The 21,949-nt window shown below is 41.7% G+C and overlaps 3 protein-coding genes across 6 annotated transcripts; 1 reads left to right on the top strand and 2 right to left on the bottom strand.

Moving 5' to 3' along the window:
• Positions 1-179: 179 nt before the first annotated feature.
• On the bottom strand, positions 180-5,275 carry bag3 (BCL2 associated athanogene 3). Its single transcript, XM_031872385.1, has 4 exons — positions 4,809-5,275; positions 2,775-3,110; positions 2,324-2,674; positions 180-2,207 (listed from the first exon to the last, which is right to left on the bottom strand). The coding sequence occupies exons 1-4, from the start codon at positions 5,010-5,012 to the stop codon at positions 1,260-1,262; spliced, it is 1,839 nt and encodes a 612-aa protein (XP_031728245.1). The 5' UTR covers positions 5,013-5,275; the 3' UTR covers positions 180-1,259.
• Positions 5,276-6,508: 1,233 nt separating this feature from the next.
• On the top strand, positions 6,509-14,356 carry tial1 (TIA1 cytotoxic granule-associated RNA binding protein-like 1). Of its 4 annotated transcripts, XM_031838995.1 has the most exons (12): positions 6,618-6,822; positions 7,263-7,359; positions 7,614-7,712; positions 7,858-7,912; positions 8,020-8,107; positions 9,845-9,920; positions 10,171-10,279; positions 10,810-10,905; positions 11,019-11,103; positions 11,315-11,438; positions 11,850-12,055; positions 12,173-14,356. In XM_031838995.1, exons 1-12 carry the CDS (start codon positions 6,794-6,796, stop codon positions 12,294-12,296), a joined length of 1,188 nt encoding a protein of 395 aa, XP_031694855.1. In that variant the 5' UTR covers positions 6,618-6,793; the 3' UTR covers positions 12,297-14,356. The 4 variants fall into 4 exon arrangements, with proteins under 4 accessions (XP_031694883.1, XP_031694855.1, XP_031694865.1 ...); XM_031839005.1 differs by lacking the exons at positions 6,618-6,822; positions 7,263-7,359; positions 7,614-7,712 and adding exons at positions 9,083-9,152; positions 9,371-9,446 and having other exon boundaries at positions 9,845-9,952; XM_031839014.1 differs by lacking the exons at positions 6,618-6,822; positions 7,263-7,359; positions 7,614-7,712; positions 7,858-7,912; positions 8,020-8,107 and adding an exon at positions 9,123-9,446.
• A 177-nt stretch (positions 14,357-14,533) lies between these two features.
• On the bottom strand, positions 14,534-20,381 carry pkd2l1 (polycystic kidney disease 2-like 1). The gene is made up of 15 exons (XM_031839034.1): positions 20,111-20,381; positions 19,540-19,653; positions 18,490-18,617; positions 18,135-18,388; positions 17,821-18,045; positions 17,507-17,735; positions 17,246-17,416; positions 16,979-17,160; positions 16,763-16,883; positions 16,575-16,673; positions 16,367-16,488; positions 15,964-16,081; positions 15,740-15,870; positions 15,523-15,634; positions 14,534-15,308 (listed from the first exon to the last, which is right to left on the bottom strand). Exons 1-15 carry the CDS (start codon positions 20,379-20,381, stop codon positions 15,189-15,191), a joined length of 2,397 nt encoding a protein of 798 aa, XP_031694894.1. The 3' UTR covers positions 14,534-15,188.
• Between the last annotated feature and the right edge of the window lie 1,568 nt (positions 20,382-21,949).

Here is a 21,949-nt window from a genome sequence, read left to right on the forward strand (position 1 = left end):
CCTGGTCTGTGGGGACACAAATATTAGCCAAAAATCCATGTCAAATACATTTTATTTTCAAACATACCAACGTGACTTGCTTTCAACAATGCATCAGTCTGCTACTCATAAACTGTGATTAACACTACACCACAATCCATAACTTGTAAATCTGTGTTAGGCAGTGACCCCCCCCCCCCCCTCACAGATGGCTTATGGTTGTATTATAGTGACACATTACTACACAAACAATTAGCATAACCTTCAAAATAATTTCAAACCGTTTGAAATGACAGATTGAAGTTTTCTTGCACTTCATCTCTTTATTAAGAATTGTCCAACTTCTCACAGTTGGCATTTTTAAGGCTTTTAGGCCGTTTTTTGGGGGTTAGCGTCATTACAGATTGTGGCTGTGGTAGTTATACATTCTGACAACCAAGTGCTGATTGTCTGACATGTCAAGTAAGATTACACATCTCACCTCTCTTGTCATTACACATTCATAAATGTACCAAAATACTATATGATATAAATACTGATATAGTTTTTGAAATAACAAGTAAACCAATGCACATACAAACACATCAATCAAAACCTGTGTAACCTATATATTTCAAATGAGGTGCTGCTGATGTTTCAGCGTAATACATTTCAATGATGGCAAAGTGCAAAGACGGCAAAATCAGTAATGCACCAAAAAGCAGCATCTAACAAACATATTCACTGTGTTCTGTGACAAAGCAGCTCCAACATGGCCATGTGGCTATAAAGGGGGACATGCTTTTCTGTTGACTGAGTTTCTGCAGTGAGTTCTGCTTAATTAAAAGACTCAGTGTTTGCACTTGTGTACCGACTGATTTGTTTTGACTGGATTAAGGGAAGCTCCATACAATATTTGATCAAGACAAAAGGCAACCACACATAACGTTCCTTAAGAAAATACCTCTGCTTTTCTTCCCATGTATTTAATAAAGGCCTCTTATTCAAACTTCAATTTGACTAGAAATTGTTGACAACACCTTGATCATGACAGCTGTCTTATTATGAAGACATTGGCACAACATAGAAGGCAACAACATTGGCTTGAAAAACATGATCGCACTGAGCTACCATCAAGTACGTGCTGAATGGCAGTAAATACCAACACTGTTAATCGATGCATGCAACTTCCACAAATTCTGTAGATAGAGGAGGAGGAGAGTTCGCCGGGTCGGGCTCGTTCACTATCAAATATAAAGCAGGTTATCCTTCTCCCCTCTTGATTATGAAGTGTGAGGTCATTAGGATATCTCCTTTGCCAGCTCAACATTTTCCTTGGTGATCATTCTGGGCTCTCCTTTCTGTGTCAGGTTGTCTCCCTCCATCGCCGTCTCGCTCGCGGGCCTGGCTGGCTGCTCCTCCATTTGCTCCAGTTCGTCCAGGATGTTCTGAACCCGACGGACACCGTCCCGTCTCGACTGTCGTACATCTACACGACCCTCCGGGTCGACCGAGTCCAGTGCTAGGAGCTCTTTGGTCAGCATCTCCTCCAGTAACATGTATCTCTTACCATTCTTCTTTCCATCAAAGCCTCTCACCTCCTGCTCCAGCTTAGCAACCCGTCCGACTATCTGCTGTACCTTAGCCAAGCCTGGGTGGACTGGGCTCTGGGCGGCCTGCTCAGCCTCAACCTTTACGGGTGGGACCTCTGGGGGAACAGCTGTCATGTCCTCGGGTTTTGGAGGTATTTGAACTGTGATATCTGCAGTATGTTGTTGTGGTGGTTCTGGTTTCTGGGGCTGCTGGAACTGTTGCTGCGACTGCATCAACTGTTCGGGATGCTGAGGCTGTGGAGACGTCTGAGGTGGTGCGTGCTGAAACTGTTGAGGTTGCTGAAACTGTTGTGGCTGCTGAAACTGTTGAGGTTGCTGAAGCTGTTGAGGTTGCTGAAACTGTTGAGGTTGCTGAAACTGTTGTGGTTGCTGAGGCGGAGGCTGTTGGAACTGTTGTGGTTGCTGAAACTGTTGTGGTTGCTGAAACTGTTGTGGTTGCTGAGGCGGAGGCTGTTGGAACTGTTGTGGTTGCTGAGGCGGAGGCTGTTGGAACTGGTGAGGTTGTTGAGGTTTTTGGACGTCAGCTTCCGTGGGCAACGGCTGGGGGAGCTGCGTGTTCTCGGGTTTCTGCTGAGTGCCTTGTTGTTCCTGCTCCATTTTCTGGGGCGGGTCTCTCGTGAGGACATGCTGCTGAGCCTTGGAAGTTACAAAGGAGTCGTCACAATCTAGGTCAACACATGCTGACAAGAAAATCAATAATTTTTTGAACATAAAGGGAAAGATCCAAGTGAAACCACACAAAGAATATTTACCTGTGGTCTTTCTCCCAGCACCTGCGTTACAATAGGTGACTGGCTTCTAATATGAGGCTGGAGGTGAATAGAAGTAGCATCGCGATGCTGGGGAATCAGTACCGGAGAGGCTCTTTCCCGGGGAGGCTGCATCGCCGCAGAGTAGCCAGGCCATTCGTCGGTCTGAAGGCGATAGAAGGGCTGCTGGTGCTCCGAGTAGGGGATGCGCTGAGCGTAGACGGAGGGATTCAGCTGAGCCTGCGATTGTGTTTGGCCTCCTCCACCCTCATGGATCACCGGGATGGGGATGTAACCTGCTTGAAGACCAGTGCTGCTGGGCCGCGGGGGTTGGTGATGAGGAGCAGTGTAAACCTTGAAAGCGTAGCAAATTGAAACAGCAAAAATCAGGCATTTGGTCATTTATTTTGCATACAGATGACACAGTCCTGCAGCATGCATGCTCAAATCCAACCTCTGCTGTTTGTGAAACAGGTGAGCTGGCCATTCCAGGCTCCACGGAGCAGCTATCTGAAGGTCCATGTAAAGGGGATCTGGGCCTGCAGTGGAGCCCCGGCGTCGGGGAAGGTGTCCTGCCGTCCGACCGGATATTCTGTGCAGTGTTTGGCTGGATGTAGGAATAACACGGATGCTGTTGCTGCCTCAGTTCTGCGCCCTCATGGAAGACAGGGATAGGAACGTATCCGGGGCGCAGAATGGGGTGCTTCATCTCTCTCACAAAGGTTTTCTGTAGCTCCTGAGGGCTTGGTTCTGGTGGTATGTTGGGTCCATTTGCTGACAATTCTCTGACCTGAAACACGGACAACAGTATATCATTTTAAATATTATTATTTCTATTACATGATCCAGCAAAGGAAAACAACTAAATATAACACTCTAGAATACCTCTAGAACATTTTAGGCACCACTAACATTGTTTTTTAAAGTTATTAAACAATTTAACCGCTGAAATTATGATCCCTAGGCCTAAAAAAATGATCAATTATAACCAAATATTATCAATTATTTTGACAGTTGAACATGTTACAACAGCCTATTACAGACATATCAGTACATACAACCGAATGTTTTTAATACATGGAGGTATTTTTAATGGGAAAGCTCTCTCAGACCTGAGATAACTGCAAAGGTCAAAGGTTAAAATGTGACACTGGGATGCCAAATGTATCACCTCTATTGAGTATTTGATAAATGAAATGAACGTCTGATTAACGTGGAGCTCATTTCCACTCAGACAGTTGCTGTGTTTGTTTGTGAAATTTAGCTCCTCGATAAGACGGGAACCAGTCACCTTTTAAACGATCATGTTAACGGCTAAACATCAATTAGGACACAAGGAATCTCTTCCTTGCGTCAGTCTCATTTGACCACTGACATAGAGTATAAATAACACCGGAATACATTTGTATGCATACCAAACCTATATTGACACTGAAAGTAAGGGGACTTACTATCACAGGAATATAATCGCTGGAATTAAAAATAGCATAATATCTCCCTAAATACAACAATGGCACTGTCAACAAGCTGCTGGGCGTCAGACAGTGAGACTCATCAGGAATAACGTACATTTATTAGCCAAAGAAGAAAAGGTATTTTTATTGTTCTATTAGTGTACTAAGTGACTAGACACAAATGCAAATGACAGCTGTGGAGCAACAAGTCTTCTGGTAATTCAGCACTCTGTCAATGATCTGAGAAGAGATCAAAGCCCTCCTCCCTCGCAGAACAAAAACCACATTTATATGTAAACCAGTGTCATCTTCGCTCTGACAAAAGTTATTAAGTAGCTGTGAACGACCCTTTGCCCTTCTGCCATTTCTGTATGGGACACTTGCACACTGCCAGCACCATTGCACCAATTTTATCCCCCGACAGCTGTGTCTTTCTAGCAGATTCTTCGGGGACACTAACTTTGGACAACACCGTCTGTCTCTGAGACGAGAGATTACCAACTGGCAGCCTGTCAGGTTAACTTCAGCCCACGGGGGTCTTCTCTGCAGACCTGCGTGTTTTCACCACATGTATTAAATACAGCTGAGCGCCTCGATCATACGGTTACACTCCACAGGCCAAAGTGAACTAGCACCAATCCTTGTAAGGGAAAAAGTTTAATACCAGCTGGACGTCGCAGTGTTTTCCGCCGTGAAATAAATGTTATTAATGAGCTGATCATAGGTACGCTGCATGGTGAGTCATCGAGTAATAATAGCGTTAGATCATGACTCGGGAACATAACGGGGTTGATCACCCGTTATAATAGGCGTATGAGCTGTCTGTGAGGGGGAGGCGACGGTCGTAACGAGGCCTACCGTCAACAAGATTAATAACAGTGATGTAGCGCAACGCGTTCCTTTAACGGCGCACCGAACCAAAACACGCACTGTAGCACGTAGCGCGACATGAAAAAAAAGTAGGTCCGTTAAGGAGTTGTACGGCCGTTAGCCGTTAACACTGACGAGCCAACTTTATCCCGCTCCTCTTTTACCTTTTTCGCGTCGTGTCGCGGGTCATTCCAGGTTGTCGTGCGGTTGTTGTGATCCACGAAGAAGGGCCATCCGGTCTGAGGGTCAATTTTGACCTCCCAGCCGAGGGGAAGAGGGTCGTGGTCGTTGGTGGCCGTTGTCGATATCGGTGTCGGTGACTGCGTCTTCATGCCGTTCATGTTGCTGGATGTCGAGTACTGAAACATGTTATACGGGCGACGGACGCTTTAAAGATTCCTTGAAGTGACGTGGAAAAGTGGGCTGGAAGTTTCTCGAAATAGCCAGGTTAATGTTGGAGGCGGACAGCGCTCGAGACCGTGCCATGGGCTCCCAAACGTGTTATGTCGCAGATCCCCCCCCCTCCCCACACAGACACAAAGTACACCTCTGATCTGCATTACATTTATTTATCCCAGGGAGCCGCACTGAGGAGGATTTTCTCCGCAGCTGTGGAGAAAGTGCTCGCTCCACTCATGACGGTCATTTTCTCTGCTGCTGACGGGGGAATATCTTCTCCCTAATATTCCCGGCACCTCTGGAGCCCCTTTGAGAGCGATTTTCTGTGTTTTGCAGACATGGGAATCCCAAAGCTTTTTTTTTTTTCATAACGAAATGGGTTCCCCCAAATAGATGTATTCAGACTCCCACATGATAAATCCTTTCCAAGAAGACTCAATCTGTGTTTTGCTAGAATCTGGTTCACAATTAAGCCCACGTAACTGTGGTGGTGTGCTACAGCGTGGGCACATGCAGCGACACCTCTAATGACAGCCCTTCCTTAATCACAGGACTTACTCAGCTCATGGGGAATACCAGAAAATGTCAAGGACTTGAAAATAGTGAGGAGATTGACAACAAATATACAATAGGAATAACAAAGGTGTTTTTTATAGGTTATAATGCGATACATCACATTGACAAATGATTGTCAGATTCTTTATTCAGTGATGATGTTGTTTCCAGAATATTAGCATGCAGACATATCAACCCGTCCTGCCTTGGCCCATCTCTGAGAGTCAGGTGATGGTTTTATTGAGTAAAGACCTCAGTGTTGCTCTGCAAAAACTCTGGATTTTGATGGATTTTTTTTCTAATTCAACGAAACAGGAGAAATATTTCTGGTTGGACTTTAAATAAAATCACTTCGAAATAAAAAACACCTGTCAAAAACTAATTAAAGAGTGTGAAAGTTCCTGTCTCTGGCGCCCCCCAGTGGTAGTATTGAAATACATTGTGGCAGACAGCAATACAGGTTTCCTTATACTCCCAGAGGTATCACAGCAATGTATTCTTTAATTCAACAGTCTCATGATTCAGCGGCATTTTTTCACATATACTTTTAAATACTATGTGTATTGAATACTTAAATATGTATCTTTATATTAGTCAGTACTCAACGCATTTTAATACACATTTTGTTCAGTTAGAATTACACTGCTATGAGACAGAATGAGTAATTCAAAAAGTGTTCTGCTCACGCTGGCTCCTGAGCTCAGATCATGCATATAGGCTCAGGTCCAGAAAGTTCGACGTGGTTCGAGACACCGCCATGATCCGCCGAGCACCGGTGAGTAATACAAGCTCACCCTGGCATTCTACTCCAAAATAAAAGTCTCTAGCGCTAATTACTTCCGTTGCCTTATATGATAAATTAAGTGCTAAATGCGTTCGCTGTTTTGGCTTTTTAACGTTAATTAACCAATCACACCCAGGAACAAAAGCTATATTTAAGAAATTCACTATTTACAATGTTGAAACTGTAAAAATGGTGGCTATTCGTTACCTCACTCTGACCTCGGCTCGCCTAGGCGCTTTTTTTCACACCACCCACGCACGCACGCACGCGCCTGCTAGCTCTCTGGACTCCCAGCGTGACGTATACCCTGGCGCCCGGTTAGCTAGCTTCTGAGCTAGTTAGCTAGTTGTTGTAACTAGTTAATTAACAGGGTTCACCGGAATCGGTAAACGTTAGCTGTCGGCTTCGGTCATGGACGACGAAAGCTACCCCAAGACCCTGTAAGTACTGTTATGTATCCAACTGCAGTGTTGGTTAGGTATTCTTAGCTTCGCTAACGTCGGGACCCAGTGGCTAACCTAGCTAACGTTACACAACCCTGGCGAATACCGCCATACAACACAATGTTATGTTCCACTATCGTCAGGTTATTAAACATAAGGTTAAAGAGAAACACGTTTGAAGAGTTAAACGGCGGCAGCTGTCTCGTTAGCCGTAACATACGTCGGGCTAGCTTGAATGTCAGGCAAGCTAATGTTAACGGTAATAAAAAATAACGTCACATAAGTAACTCACCGACTAGTTAACCGTGCGAATACCCTAAATTAGCTGTATATGGGTCAGTTTTTCAGATTAACTAATATTATCACAGTCTGTACCACCTCGCCGTTAAACTACAGTTTAACAGCTTTCACTGAATTATCCCCTCTTCTCCCTGCAGGTATGTGGGAAACCTCTCCAAGGATGTAACGGAGATCCTGATTCTGCAACTCTTCACTCAGATCGGGCCTTGCAAAAGTTGTAAAATGATCACAGAGGTAAGCAGCAAAGACTGTTGATTTGATCTTTTACATCTTCTCCTTTTCTTTTCATGTCCCCTGTATTCACATACATGGAGGGAGACCATGTCCAACTAATTATCCAACGTTGGATCATAAATTGGAATAATAAATCCACTGTTGACGACAAAGAAACTAGACACATTTTAGCTGCAGTTACATCACATTTGTCCACCACATAGTGGAGTGGGACCCACCTGATGAACTTTTGTGTTTGACCTTGTCCCACGCAGCATACAAGCAATGACCCTTATTGCTTCGTGGAGTTCTTTGAACACAGAGATGCTGCTGCAGCTCTTGCAGCCATGAACGGGAGGAAGATATTAGGAAAGGTAGGACAATACGTCTGGTCCAAAATGAAAAGCTTGGCAGTGCAACTGCTTGAATTCCCTTGGGATCCTTGTTCCTTGTGTAGAAAATGTCAACTTCTCAGATTCTCTGTCATTATTTTAAAGGCTCTCTGTAACATTCTTTCAGGAGGTCAAAGTAAACTGGGCCACCACTCCAAGTAGCCAGAAGAAAGACACGTCCAGTAAGTGTTCACCTATTGATTCTTATAAGCTGCTGACATCTTGAGTTTACCAGAGAATAGTAAATGGTTTCTTCCCTCTGTTTGTTTTCACCTTTGTGTCGTTCTAGATCACTTCCATGTGTTTGTGGGAGATTTGAGCCCTGAGATCACCACCGAGGATGTCAAGGCAGCATTTGGACCTTTTGGGAAAATCTCGTAAGTCTTCACTTAGAAGGATAATTCTTTTTACGTGCAGTACAACAAATTTGAATGCTGCAATGCAAGCATATTGATTTATCTAAATTTTTGGGAATATTAAGTTACTTCTTAGTAATGTTATGTAAACGTATGCTCTGAAACAACTGTCTGTGACCATGTTTACATGCATACACTATGGGGTGACTTAACTGTAAATGTAATGACGTTAGGAAGTTCGTGCATATTGTGATTTCAAACACTGGTCCACAAGGGATGACATCCTGACGGTTGTTGTACCTTCTCAACAGTCTACAAGCCACGTCTGATCTCGCATCAATCATTTAGTTTTGGGATAAAAAAAAACAATGGTTTGATATGAGACACTGGGACACCCTGGTGTCCTAGGGGTTTGGGTCTGCCCATGAACTGCAATGTCCCCCTTGTTCTTGCATGTTGTCCAGATCCCCTTCTCTCTCCAAGTATATTTGAAAACGCCAAGTTATCTTTTGTGAGATGCAATGTTTACAAGTCAACTGAGATGGTGAATGTTCAGGAGAACCAATCCAGTTTTGCTTCATCTTGATGTATTTTGTTTGTCAAATGTATATTCAATAGTGACATTACATCCGTGCATGTAAACATAGTTGTGATGGACCAACATGCATACACAAAGTACTCTTTCACATGCAAGTACTGCACCTTTTTTTCCAACATATGTATTGCTTTGTTTTTAAAAACACACTCTTTAACAGATTTGAACAGTCTCGTTTAAGTTTCCAACACAATACCTGTAAGTTGTTAAGAGCTTTGTTCCAGTTACTTACATGTAGTCTGTGTGTTTTGTATTTTTATGACTGAAGTGTCGACTTTTAGCCTACTCTTTTTGCATATTTAGGCTGTGGTAAGTAAATATAATGTAAGCTGTGTGTATAAACCTGAACAGCTTTTAGTTGTGGGTCTCAGTGAAGTAATAGAACTTTGGTTATTTTACAGAAATGCTCATAGGATTGGACAGGAGCTTGAAGGCTAACAGCAAGGAACTGTGCACTCTGGAGACTCAGATGTAGTTTTTTTTCTCTATTTATTCCATTCTTTCCATATGTCTTTATTTGTAGATGCTATGTATTAACATGATCTATCTTAGATTAACAAATTCCAGCACTCAATGTATTCCTCTAAATCTATGTTTAAATTGTCTCATTTTGATTTGCATAGTGTTGTTTGTAGTGCAATGATCCTCTTCCAAAAGTTCTGAAAATGTCAATTTCTCAAAATTTGCAGCTCCCCAAACTCCATACTCCATAGTGGTGGTAAAGAATTGACACGGGGAAAAAAAAGAAATCTGTTAACAGGCCATGTATGCCGTTTAATTCCTTTTTTCTCTTTTTGATATTTTCTATATATTTCTATTTGTAGCGAGAGCACCAACAGCAGATTTTAAGAATGCATGGTAATCCCTTTAATCTGTTCCTTTTGTGAGTTTAAATCAGGAAGTGGTGCTCTAGTGGCAAGGATCCATTAATTCATCTGAAATGATTTAAAAACAGTACTGTAGGCTGCATGTTTTCGTACTTGTTTTTGTTTGTTTTTTCCTCTCAAGTGTTTAACAAGTCAGTGCTCAGCACGAGGTCATGATAGCTAAATACATTCATTTAGGACAGAGTAGAGTAGTTCAGTTTGTTTTGCGTGGTTCCTTTTAGTTTGAAACGTTAGAACTGAGAAGTGCACTGAAGTTGTTTTCACGTCTCCCTGCAGGGACGCCCGTGTTGTGAAGGACATGACGACAGGCAAATCAAAGGGGTATGGATTTGTGTCCTTCTTCAACAAACTGGTAAGGCTCCAGTGCAAGAACACAGACTGAAGGTTATTTCTATTTTCTGTTTATTATCCTACTTTAATACATTCACAGTCAAGGAAATCTATTTAATCATAGTTGACAACACCATCAATCATCTAACATTACATAGTTATACTAATAATACAAACAGCAATGTATATTTTGAGAACAGAGTATAGTCGCCAGTAAACTTTACAGATTCATCAAATTCAGAGAGTTAACTGTCTTTGATTTGGATTTGTAGGATGCAGAGAATTCCATCATTAACATGGGGGGACAGTGGCTGGGAGGACGTCAGATCAGGACCAACTGGGCCACACGCAAACCACCAGCTCCGAAGAGTGTCCAGGACAGTAAGTGTTAAAGATCCCGCACACCGACACCAGGGAGTTCACCTACTGTACGAGGAGAGTCCATTTCACCTGGCAGAGTTCTGTCTGACCGCACCATCAGGACCGTGTCAGATTGACTTCCTCCTCCCTCCCTACACCTTTATCCTTCTTATTGGTGCATCTGAAGCGCGCCATAGTTCTGAGGTCTAATCAGCCAGGATAAGTTAAAACGGACATTAATATATCACATTGATTACAAATAAGGGAGTGTAGGTCATTTTATCATATCGATCATACATTACAGCGGTAACTTGTTTTTTCTTTTTTCATTTAAGTTTTTATTCCTCCAAACACACCCAACATCATACACAGGTACAAAAACTAGGCAAGACAAATAACTGTGAAAATAATAAACAAAACCACAGAATGAATTAAAGAAAATGGAAATAAATAAATATAATAATAAAATAAAAAAGTGAACTTTGTTTAGATTCAGGCACACACTTTGTGTAAGAGCGTCCCTGAACAAATGTTGCTTGTCTTTATTTCAGATGGCTCAAAGCAGCTGAGGTTCGATGACGTCCTGACTCAGTCCAGTCCACAGAACTGCACCGTGTACTGTGGAGGGATCCAGTCTGGACTATCAGGCACGTGTCATGCTTTCTACAGATGCACATTAATGGTCTTACTGCTTACCACACACTTTCCTCAAATAGCCTGAAAACTAACCACGAACCTCTTTTCTGTTTGATCCTTTCAGAACACCTGATGCGCCAGACCTTCTCACCTTTTGGTCAAATAATGGAAATCCGAGTTTTCCCAGAGAAAGGCTACTCTTTCATCAGGTAACGCATCAGTGCATTGCAGCATCTGGCCGCTAGATGTCAACACAAGCACACTGCATGGCTCAATGACAGCCAGTCAGTACTTGATTCGGTGTCAGTGGCCTTTTATGTTCAGTTTGTCTTCACCTCAGAACAGTTATTAGCCTGAACGTGTATTTTCAATTCTGCTTGATGACCTTGACTGCTAAGCTGCTGTTTTCCTTTTTTAAAGGTTTTCCTCCCACGACAGCGCTGCCCATGCCATTGTTTCAGTAAACGGCACAGCCATTGAAGGACACCTAGTGAAGTGCTTCTGGGGCAAAGAATCTCCTGACGTAGCAAAAAATCCACAGCAGGTAGGGAGAACGTCACGGATAATGAATATTTGATAAGATTTAGAAAACGGCATGTATTTTTATGGGCATTTTTATAAGTTTAGCAGAGGAAAATGACAGGAAATGAGGTGAGTGATGGAAAGAATGACATGCAACACAGGTCTCCGGTCAGACTAGAGCTCGGGACAATGCAGTCGGGGGCACACTGAAACTGATCTAACTGATAAATGCAATTTTAGGAGTCTTTATTTTTAGCCTATTTATAATAACTATGAAACGAAAATAGAAACCTTATTACCAATCCAAAGATATGTTTACGGAGTGAAGCCATAGATTTAAAGGCCTTGTACTTGCTGTATTTGCTCCTAATTGAGCATAGAGCTATTAGGACACTTCAGACATGTATTCACTTCCTCTCTGTTTGTCTCTAAGGTTGAGTTCGGTCAGTGGGGGCAGTGGAATCAGGTGTATGGGAATCAGCAACAACAACAACAACAACAACAACAGCAGCAGCAACAACAACAACAACAACAACAACAGCAGCAGCAGCAGTATGGGCAGTATGTGACCAATGGGTGGCAAGTTCCCTCCTACAGCATGTACGGCCAGACGTGGAACCAGCAAGGATTTGGAGTAGAGTAAGTTAAATGAATCTTTCCCTTTTTAACCTGGGGGGAGCATTTATTTATTATTTATCAATCTTCATATGCAGCAACCACGGTCATACTAACGGGGTATTTGTGGCGTCTTTGCAGGCAGTCCCAGTCACCAGCCTGGGTGGAAGGCTTTGGATCTCAGTCAGGCCAGGCTGCAGCCGCACCCAGCCAGGTCATGTCCAACCTGGCCAACTTTAGCATGGCCGGCTACCAAGCGCAGTGAGCCGGCCCAGACCTAAGTGTAGTACCAAGAGGATTCTGTCAACCCTTTTAGACCACGCAGCACTCTTTCATCTGGGCAGATGCTGTGTTGGAAGAAGGGCACGGGCCATATTCACAAAGCCTTTGTAGCTAATAGTCGCTCCCAAAACAACCATTTCACTCAGAACTTATCACACACTGAATAAGTTAACCAATGGGACAACCCATCAAAAAGTAAGTGTAGTCCTTCAAAATGTAATTGTTACCCTCCTATGTTCAGAAGCTGAGCAAAGATGTATCTGAAAAACACGACGCGTACTCGTAGAAACGTAACCGCCACGGTACTTTTGATGAGTTAAAAGCACAGTTACTACAAAGCCATCATGTCACTGGAACAAGGATTCAAATCATGGAAACCTCGAACATTAATATTGAGTTATCATACTTAAGCAATATCCACTTTTAATATGTTTTCTTTTAAATATATTTCAGTGTTTGTTACAGACTTGTCATACTTTCACTGCATTTTTCTGTCATTTTATACAACAGAATACAAAACTCCCGTCTTCATGCATTGATGACGTTCATCTTTGTGGTGTAGGTCGGTCTGTAAAGAGGCAGCGAGCGGGTTCCATCGGTCATGAATCTGTGCTACAGACTGCACTAAAAGAATTAAAGAAATAAAAAGATGCCAAAAGAATGAACCAACCTGCTAAACGTTGGTCTGGGCTTAGCTTCAGCTAGAAATTCATTCCCGTTTTGATATATAAATGATAAAAGCTTTGTGAATAGAGGCCCTGGAACGATAGTTGACCTTTCAGTTTGTGTGAAGAAAGTATTTGTATAAACAACTGTGGCTTTAAAGGAGATCTGATGTGGTATCTCTTCGGTGCATTTTGTGTACAAAGAAAATTGTCACCGACACAGATCTAAAAGCAAAAAAAAAAAAAGGAAGTTTTTTTTTTCAGTTTTTGTATCGGAGTGATCAGCATGTTTATTTGCAGACTTTTGATGGATTTTAGTTTACTCCTTAATGTAGCATAGATTTGACTAATTTATAATCCTGTATGTCAAAGTAAAGGCTACAGCCCATATAGAGAAAACATTGTAACACGCTTAACCCCAAATGTTTGTAAAGTTAACCGACTGTGTGCTGATTCTGGGGGCTGGTTTCCCTCTTCTCAATAACTCATTTAATTTATAGGGTTTTTACAAAGAACATTCAACTTAATTTAGCACCTAAACCAGCCCCTCGTGGTTTTTGCGTTACGTTTTTCATAATTATTTTGTGCTTACTGATTTGGGATGGTTGTTATTTTACAAAAGCAGAAGCTTTCCTAAATATATCATTGATTTGTCCGTCACTTTTTGCCCCTTTTTTAGTGCATTTTGAAATTTCTCAGTATTTGCAGAATATTTCCATATATTCCAGATAAAGTGTTTTTAACAAATCGGCGGCAAATTGTGACGAGGATTTCTCAAAAGATGTCCTGCCATTTGGATTTCCTTTGCGTATGTGCCATTCTGTACAGTGCATCACACTCGCTCTCCTCTTCGTGGTGAATCAGCCGACAAACTTGATCATGTGTTTGTTTATTAAACCCGGGGGATGTTTGTGTAACTGAACAGGGTCACGTTGGCCAAGAGTGTAAATATCAACCATAATCACTTTAGAAATAATGTACATACTGTCGGTAGGAATTCCATCATTAAGTTTCAGCAATATGATTGATGAATAAGCCTTAATTGATGTATGAGTAAATTCAAACTTGGTGTTATTGACGGAGGCTCTATTACAAACCGAAATTCTTTTGCATTGTGGATTTTCCCATTTTTCAGTTTGTGTGCCATTTTCCAAGAGTAGCAGTAAAGCGAGTGATGTTTCAGCTTCAACTGCACGCTTATGACATGTAAAACATTTGTTGCTTAAAATATTGAATGTAATGGAAATTTGCTTTTCTGACAGTAATACATATAAGTTGAACGATATAAATGATGTTTAATAATAAAGGATGAAATACATTTTCCATTAAAGCGGGAAAACTCAGTAAGTGACTTCAAATAAAGAAACGTTTGAACCTGGTCGTTCAGTACATTTATTAGACACTAATAAATTGTGCTTTACACAGAGAACAGTTATGAAATGTGCATTCTGAAATTTGTACCATCTGAATGCATCTTCTATACATTTGCTCCAAATGTCCCAGATCCAATTATTATGCATTTAATGAAAATATGTTGTTTTTTCATGTTCGCTCTGTTACATGTTTTGGCAACTCGGGAGATGGGACAAAGGTGGGTAATAATTATTAAACAATGTCTTCCATATAAACATAATTAGGGATTTTTTTTTTGTAGCTACATCTCACTACACTGTGCAAACAAGTCAAGGGGCGCTTTGAGCAACCGTGATAGAACTTGAACATTCATAAACATTAAATGACTAAAGCAAAGCATCGCTTAGTCAGACATCAGGTGGCAAACACGCCGCATAATATTGGATTATATTGTATAAGTATTTTCTTCTAACCTACTCTTGAAATACGTATATGTATATGACACAACACTACTAATATGTAGATTTATATTCAGGTCTCATCTACAACATGTATTGTAGCCTTCTACATATCTGAGCTTCAACTTGAACCAGATTTTTATATTAGCTCTAGTGCGGTCGCCTAGTAAGCAAAGACTTTCAAAAATGTTTTTATACAGTATTTACATATTTCCATGAAATGAGTGGCTGTAATTTAAGAGCAGTTGAAGCAAAGTATTGCCATGTCACGCTGTCGGTAGTTTATTGTCGATGTGAAGAATCCAGACTTTTAACATGGGAAAGTAGTGAAGAACAAATCATTGTTGGCGTGTGACCTGCTCATCATAATCCAGAGAACCCGTGACTCTCAGAGGTGAATCACATGTGGCAATCGTATGTGATGCTGGTGCTAACTGCTGGTCTCCTTGATGACATCTCAGGCTTCGTCCCTCTGTCCACACAAACCAGGACGCTCCCATCTGAGGCAGTATCATCGCTCTGGATGGGGGTAATCAAAAAGTCAACATTTTGTATTCATGGGAATTAAGAAAACTATTCTCTTTGGCATTATCAACAACACAGTTGTTCCATAGCTTCAATAAACCTTTCAGTATAGTAAATAATATAGTATCTGATGCGTACTACAGGGTTTATGGAAATCTTAATCTAGTTCTATACTCACATCATTTTTGGTCGCAGTGAGTTTCCTTGCCGTTTCGTTCCCTTTAGCTTTCTCTTGTAATCCCAGTTTCTCCATAATCAACTCAATCCTGGATGTGATGCCTGCCACAGAGCTTTCAAGCTGGAGAACCTGTCTGGCCAGTCTTCCATGTTGAGGGAAACGTAATTCAGTTTTTAGTCGATTGAAAAGAAATCAAGTTCTCATATTTGAGGACAATTCATAGGTTAAATGTAGAAACTATTCCCACCTTTGAAACTGTTCCCGATCCACGAATGTATGACTGGAGTGGTTCTGCTCATTGGACGTTACAGGAGGCTTCTCCAATAAGTCTTTCCCATAATGCATTCCAAGATTGTTGAGTTCAGTGCAAAGAGCATCCTTACAAACGAAAAAGGGGAACACCATCGTGAATTCAATGTCTTTTTTTGCTTGTTGTGCTAAATAAGAAACAAGTCAAACTGTAACACAAACCCTCTTTTCCTCCAGCTCAATTTTCATCTTCTCTTGTTCGTCTTCGTCTAGAATTTGGTTCCCATCGTGGTCAAACCGGGAAAAGGCTGCAGAAATTTCATGATCAGCATGTCCCATCCTATGACATCATCAAAGCATTGAGGGTTACTTACATTTGATACTGAAGTTTGAATAATATGCTCCAGTTAAGTCAATTTTATTTACATAGCCCAACATCCCAAATTTGCCTCAAGGGTCTTAACAATCTGTACCGCATACAACACCCTTTGTCCAATGACCTGCGGTATAACTAAGGAGAACCCCCCCCCCCCACCAAACACACACACACCAAAAGAATAAACATAAGTAAATAAATGGAAGAAACCTCAGTAAATGAGATTATAGTTGATCATGTCTCACTTACTCTTTCAGAGTTTCTCTGAAGTCCTTAAATTCAATTTCTCCAGATCCAGATCGTAGTGCCTTCTGAACATCTGATATTTTCTCCTTTTTAAGTTTCAACTTCATGAATGTCTTCATATAGCTCTGAATTAAAAGAGAATTCCATTTTGTTTGTAACTCTTGAAAAACTTTATCCAAAGATGTATCTATTTTTACATGAATCTGATTACCTGTTTGATGATGTCAGTAATCTGTAGCTCATCTTTTTGGCATGAGAGCTCCTCCTTAACTTCAGAGTATGTGTCATTTATGATGGCCAGAAACATGTTCTGAGGGACAGATACATAAAAAGGTAATGAGAATGCCCATCTTTATCCTTTTAAAATCAAACGTCTTGTGTTTACCTTCTGATGCTTACCAGTAAAACAAAGAAAACAAAGAACACATAGGTAACAAAGTAGATTGGCCCAAGAACTCTGTTAGCACGGTCAATGGCATCGTAATCAAAGTCTCCGAGAATAATCCTGAACTGTGTGAAGCTGCAGAAAGAAAAAACAAAAAGGATTGATTTATTCACGCTCAATCATCCTATTCAAATATTTTGTGCCAAGAGGCTGTTTTGGAGACTTCTTACATGCACTTGACAAAGGTACTGAAAGATTCAACCTCTGTCCCGAAGAGCAAATATCCAAGCTGAGCGTAGGCGAAGAACACTATGAAGAACATTATGGCGAAGCCCAGGATATCTTTAGCACATCGACCCAGTGTGGAGGACAGCTGAGTCATGGTCTTGTTAAAACTGATGTACTTGAAAACCTAAAGAAAACACTCAATCTAAGGGATGATGCTTGAGCCAGATCATTTCTTAAGTACTGTGTTTGAGTGAAAGATGTTACTTTACCTTAATCCACGCAAAGAACAAGTTCACTGCATTCATGTTGTTGTACTGTGTTTGCCAGAAGGCCAGAAATTCAAAATCAGCGTAGATACCAGGTTGTTCCAGCAGTTTGCCAAGCAAGTTGTCCACTTTGACAGTTCGGAAAATATTGAAGACAATGGCAACGATGGCAAGCTGGGAAGGAGAATAGTTACACTTCTTTGATGCGAAGCAAAATCAAAGAAAAGGACATGTTTGAATCAGAGGAGAATTACATTTTCTTACCATTATGACAACAATGTCCAGTATGTTCCAGATGCTTTTGAAATAGGAGAGCTTGTGTATTCGCAGCTCAAGAATCTCCTCCACAACATAGTAGAGGATGAATAAACAGAAAACCGTCTCGCAGCCGAGGATGAAGTAATCCCAGTTGGCGATGTAACGAATCAGTTTGACGGTTCTTATCTGGTAGGAAGGGATTGCTCCACCAGTCGCTGGGAATTCAACTACCAACCTGAAAGAGGGAATACAACTTTAGTCAACCAATGCAATGTCTTCTATCGATGGGTAAAGTTGCTATTGTCAGTTGTGCTCTTTACCTGATGACACAGAACATGTTGATGTTTGCGTTGTAAGTGGAGAAGTCGAGGAAGGCAGCTCTGGTTCCTCGGTCGAGCCACAGGTTGTCCACCAGTTCCTCCAGAATGATGATGCTTTCGTCTTTGGTTCGACTCAGGTCTCGGTAGTATCCCGCTCCACTGTATGTAGTCAGCAAGCCCCAGTGAGAGGAACCTTTGACTTCTTTCTCTGTGTGGTAGGTCCAGCTGCAGAGGACCAAGGCAACTTTGCTGTAGTTCTCCAATCTAACTGCATACTCAAAGTAACCCTGTAAGGAAAACAGAGAGCGACTTACGCGGTGCCATTGATGAGACCGAAGCTCAGGTCGTCCTCTTTCTTGTCGTTGTAAACATCGAAGCATCCCGTGATCTCATCTTCGAAGTCCTTGTGGACCTTGCAGGAGTTGTTCATGATCTTGATCTGCCTCATTCTGGGCACTCCCAACAGCATGTTCTCATAGTAGATGAAGGACTGGTCTCCTCTGTCCAGGGACTGGTTGTTGTACCATTTAGTCCAGTAGAGGCCGTCCAGCAATGGGCCCTGAGCATACTGTTCATGTAACGAGAGAGGATGCAGTTTCATTTTCACGTTTCTCAGTGAATTCTCATTGTTGTAAACATGGAGGAAATGAATATGGAAGGAAAACTCACAGTCCAGAAGTCGGCCATGGTGCCAATGGACTGAAACTTCACCCCACTATTACCGCCCGTATTCACAAACAGGTCCGTCATGGCTTTAGTGTAGTAATAGGTGCTCGAGCTGGTCATACCGTATGTCACTGAAAGACAACGTCGTCACATTGTTAACTGCCAATCATTGGTTCCTATCTGGCTTTGCTCAGGCTCAGCTGTAAATGTTGCTCTATTCAACAGTCGGAGATAAGACAACTCAGGAGCAGACACGCAAGGCCCCATTGAAGACTTCTTTGTTTGGCTGTGTTCATGTCACTGCAGTCAAATGGATCAAGATCAGAAGCCATAATTTGTTTGAAGAGAGAGCACGCTGACCTGATGCAAACAGCCTCTTCAAACAATGTAAATCTAACCCAGACAAAGCAACAATGGACAGGGCCAAATGCTCTTATCGCAAAAAGGCAAGGGAGCAGTACCCAAGTCCCTTTCACTCCTAATGCTCAGCTGGACAATGGCTGTCTGGCAGACTGATGGGGAACGCATTTGTGGTTGGTATTAAAGTAGGGGGAGGCTTTTGATGGTAAATCAACAGTCCAAAATGCCCTATTCACCAACACCCTGCCAAAAGGTGAGCACTTCAACAGGGGATCAACCTTAATAAGGTAAAATGATACAGGAACACCAAACTAAATATGTAATTCAATCCAATGAAAATATACCGTGATGCATTTAGTGTTTAATACAACTTTTAAATGTCACATTATGGACCATTAATGTGTGAAAGACATTTTGTACAACAGTATTTGGAAGTACTTTTCATTCTTGCATGTCAATTCAACAATTGTATTTATACATAAAAATTCTGGGAAAGTAGGTGTAAAGATTAAGTTTAAATCAGGTATCGCTACTTTTCTTAAAGACTCTTACATTTTAGAAGTGTAAAGGACACTTTGTAAGAGAAGCGCTAAAAGTGCTCATACCATTTGACCAGGGTACTGATCAGGATCTTTGAGTGCCAGAAATATACATTTATATTGGATATTTCATGCAGGATAGTAGAATACTTACAGAGGCATATATCCACCAGGAACACCAGATAGACCATTAACTCACGTAGAGTGGTTCGGACAAACAATTCTCTGTTGTTTGAGGTGTTTTCAGTCAGAGTTGTGCCCCAGAAGCCTACCGACAAATTACAGTCATTACGATGCTACATTATTTATAGAGTCGAGTGTTTTAAAAGACCATGCAGACGGTGTATCAACTTGAAATAAAGTAGCTGACCTAAATTATGATGGTCCACAGAAGTTTTATGTAAAAAAAGAACTGAGTCTCATCAGTTAATTGTACAGGCCCAAACAGAACTAGAACCAAAGAAAGACGTAAGATGATGTTTTTGTCAAGATCTTGGCTAAGTGTCATCTATACTTATTATATAACTGTAGAGATGTCAAATGGTAAATGGACTGCATTTATGTTTCTAGTCTACCAACCACTCAAAGTGCTTTACAACACATTCAAGTGTCTTGCTGAAGGACAATTGAAGCAAGCAGGAGTTGAAAATCACTAGACAACTGCTCTACCTCTACCTTATAGAAGACATACTGTTGTAAACTGCTGAATGGGTTCCACTTCCTACCTTTGATGAAAGAGCAGCAGCCTCGTTTCTTCACCGGGCTTTGGTCAGTGGATGGTGTTTCCTCCAGGAATGGACTGGGGGTGTCCAGTTTGTACATGCTGTCCATGGAGCCCTGGAAGAGGGACTGAGAGTTGTAGATGGTGCTGACCTCTCGGGGCAGGGGCGGAGGGGAGCCACAGTAGCCCTGGTTCACCCAGGCTCCATTGCCCATGCTGTCCAACTCCACCTGCCCGGTCAGGTGGCTGTCGGCCCGGTTGTTCAGGCACTTCATGCTGTTAGACACCTGTGCGTCTCGTATGGCCTGCTGGTGTGTAGATCAGAGAGGAAAGTGAGGCAGAGCAGGGCGGGCAGCTTCTAAGCACCTGCTGGAGAGATGTTTATAAAGAGTGGATGACATAAGCCTGGTTGAGGGAGGAGCTGGTCCTCTGTTGGAACTTTTGTAGTCTCGAGACTGAGACCCAGTTAAAAAACACATTGACGTACTTGTGTCCTGTTTTGCATGGTTACATCGCATTGATTTGGTCTCTGATAAATGCAAATTATTCAATGCATTCGGTAGAATGAAACTAAATAACCAGAAAACAACATGAAATAACAACCCTGTTTCAAGAGCTGAAATTATTACAAAAATACTTTGCCAAATTGAACGAACTTCATCCCATAGTTCCGTACAACACCGCCACTTATTAATATGGTGGTAAATGTCTTCATCAACATCCAGCCGTGTTGGAAGACTGAATAATTCAGCTGCTAAAAGATAATTGAATCTGTTTTACCCTCTCAATTACTTCCATGCTGAGCACATTGTTGTCACTATTGATTAACAACTCGTCCAATAACGTGCACCTATTGAGGAAATCAATTAATTGCACGTCGATTACATTTATGTCACCAACTGTTTGCCGCTTGTGACCAAATTAATGAGGAGCATAATTGCAGTGTCACTACTGATGGTCTCCTCCTCATTAACTATTACGCACTTTTGACTCTGCCCTCTCAACACGCCAACTGTCAGAAAGCATTTATTGAGTATGCAAACATTCGCCGTGGCATATGAATCACTATGACCATCTGGATCAAACGTTTGGCACCTCGTCTATTGGCCAAGTCTCCTCTGCCAGCCCAACAAGCCCCCCTGCAACACTTACCACACGTGTATTTACAGGAAGTGTTCTTGGCAGATATCAACAATTAGTTAAACAGGTAAACTAATGAATACTGTGATACCCGTCCACGTTTGTGTGTGTTTGTGTGTTTTGTGCAGCTATAGAGGCTTTAATAAACCAAACCGACTGGAATGTGAGATGATTTAAAAACAACACAATTCCAAGTATTACAACCCAAAACAACGACAGGCTAATAAGATGCGTGTAGCGTATTAGCAGTTGGACATGTAATACACTGCTGTAGATGTCTTATACTTAATGCAGATAGAGTTTGGGTCCCGCTGTGGGTGTTCATGCTTCAGCGGCTGTGAACAGAGCGATTACACACGGCCATTACCACACAGTTTAATTTCTGCTCGGGGCAGGATCTGGCACACAGGCTTCCTTAATTTGCTTTGGCTTGTGCCACCATTCAAACTTTTTCAAATCTGTAGCAATCACTTTTCAGGGGCCGATGATTGCCATTTAAATCTGTAGCTGTGTGGCTCTATCAACGGACAGTTGGCATCCTGGTGTATCTCTACTTACATTAGACTGTGCTGTAGCAGAATTAAATCATAACTCTTTAATACTTAAAAACTCCAAAAACAGGTTATTTTTATTGAGAACATTCATGAAAAGAATAGTGATTTTACTTATAACCTGCTTTTGGAGTTTCCAAGTACTAAAGAAC

Source organism: Anarrhichthys ocellatus, unplaced genomic scaffold (genome assembly GCF_004355925.1).
Source record: "Anarrhichthys ocellatus isolate YVR2014 unplaced genomic scaffold, GSC_Weel_1.0 scaffold3, whole genome shotgun sequence".
Lineage (NCBI taxonomy): Eukaryota > Metazoa > Chordata > Actinopteri > Perciformes > Anarhichadidae > Anarrhichthys > Anarrhichthys ocellatus.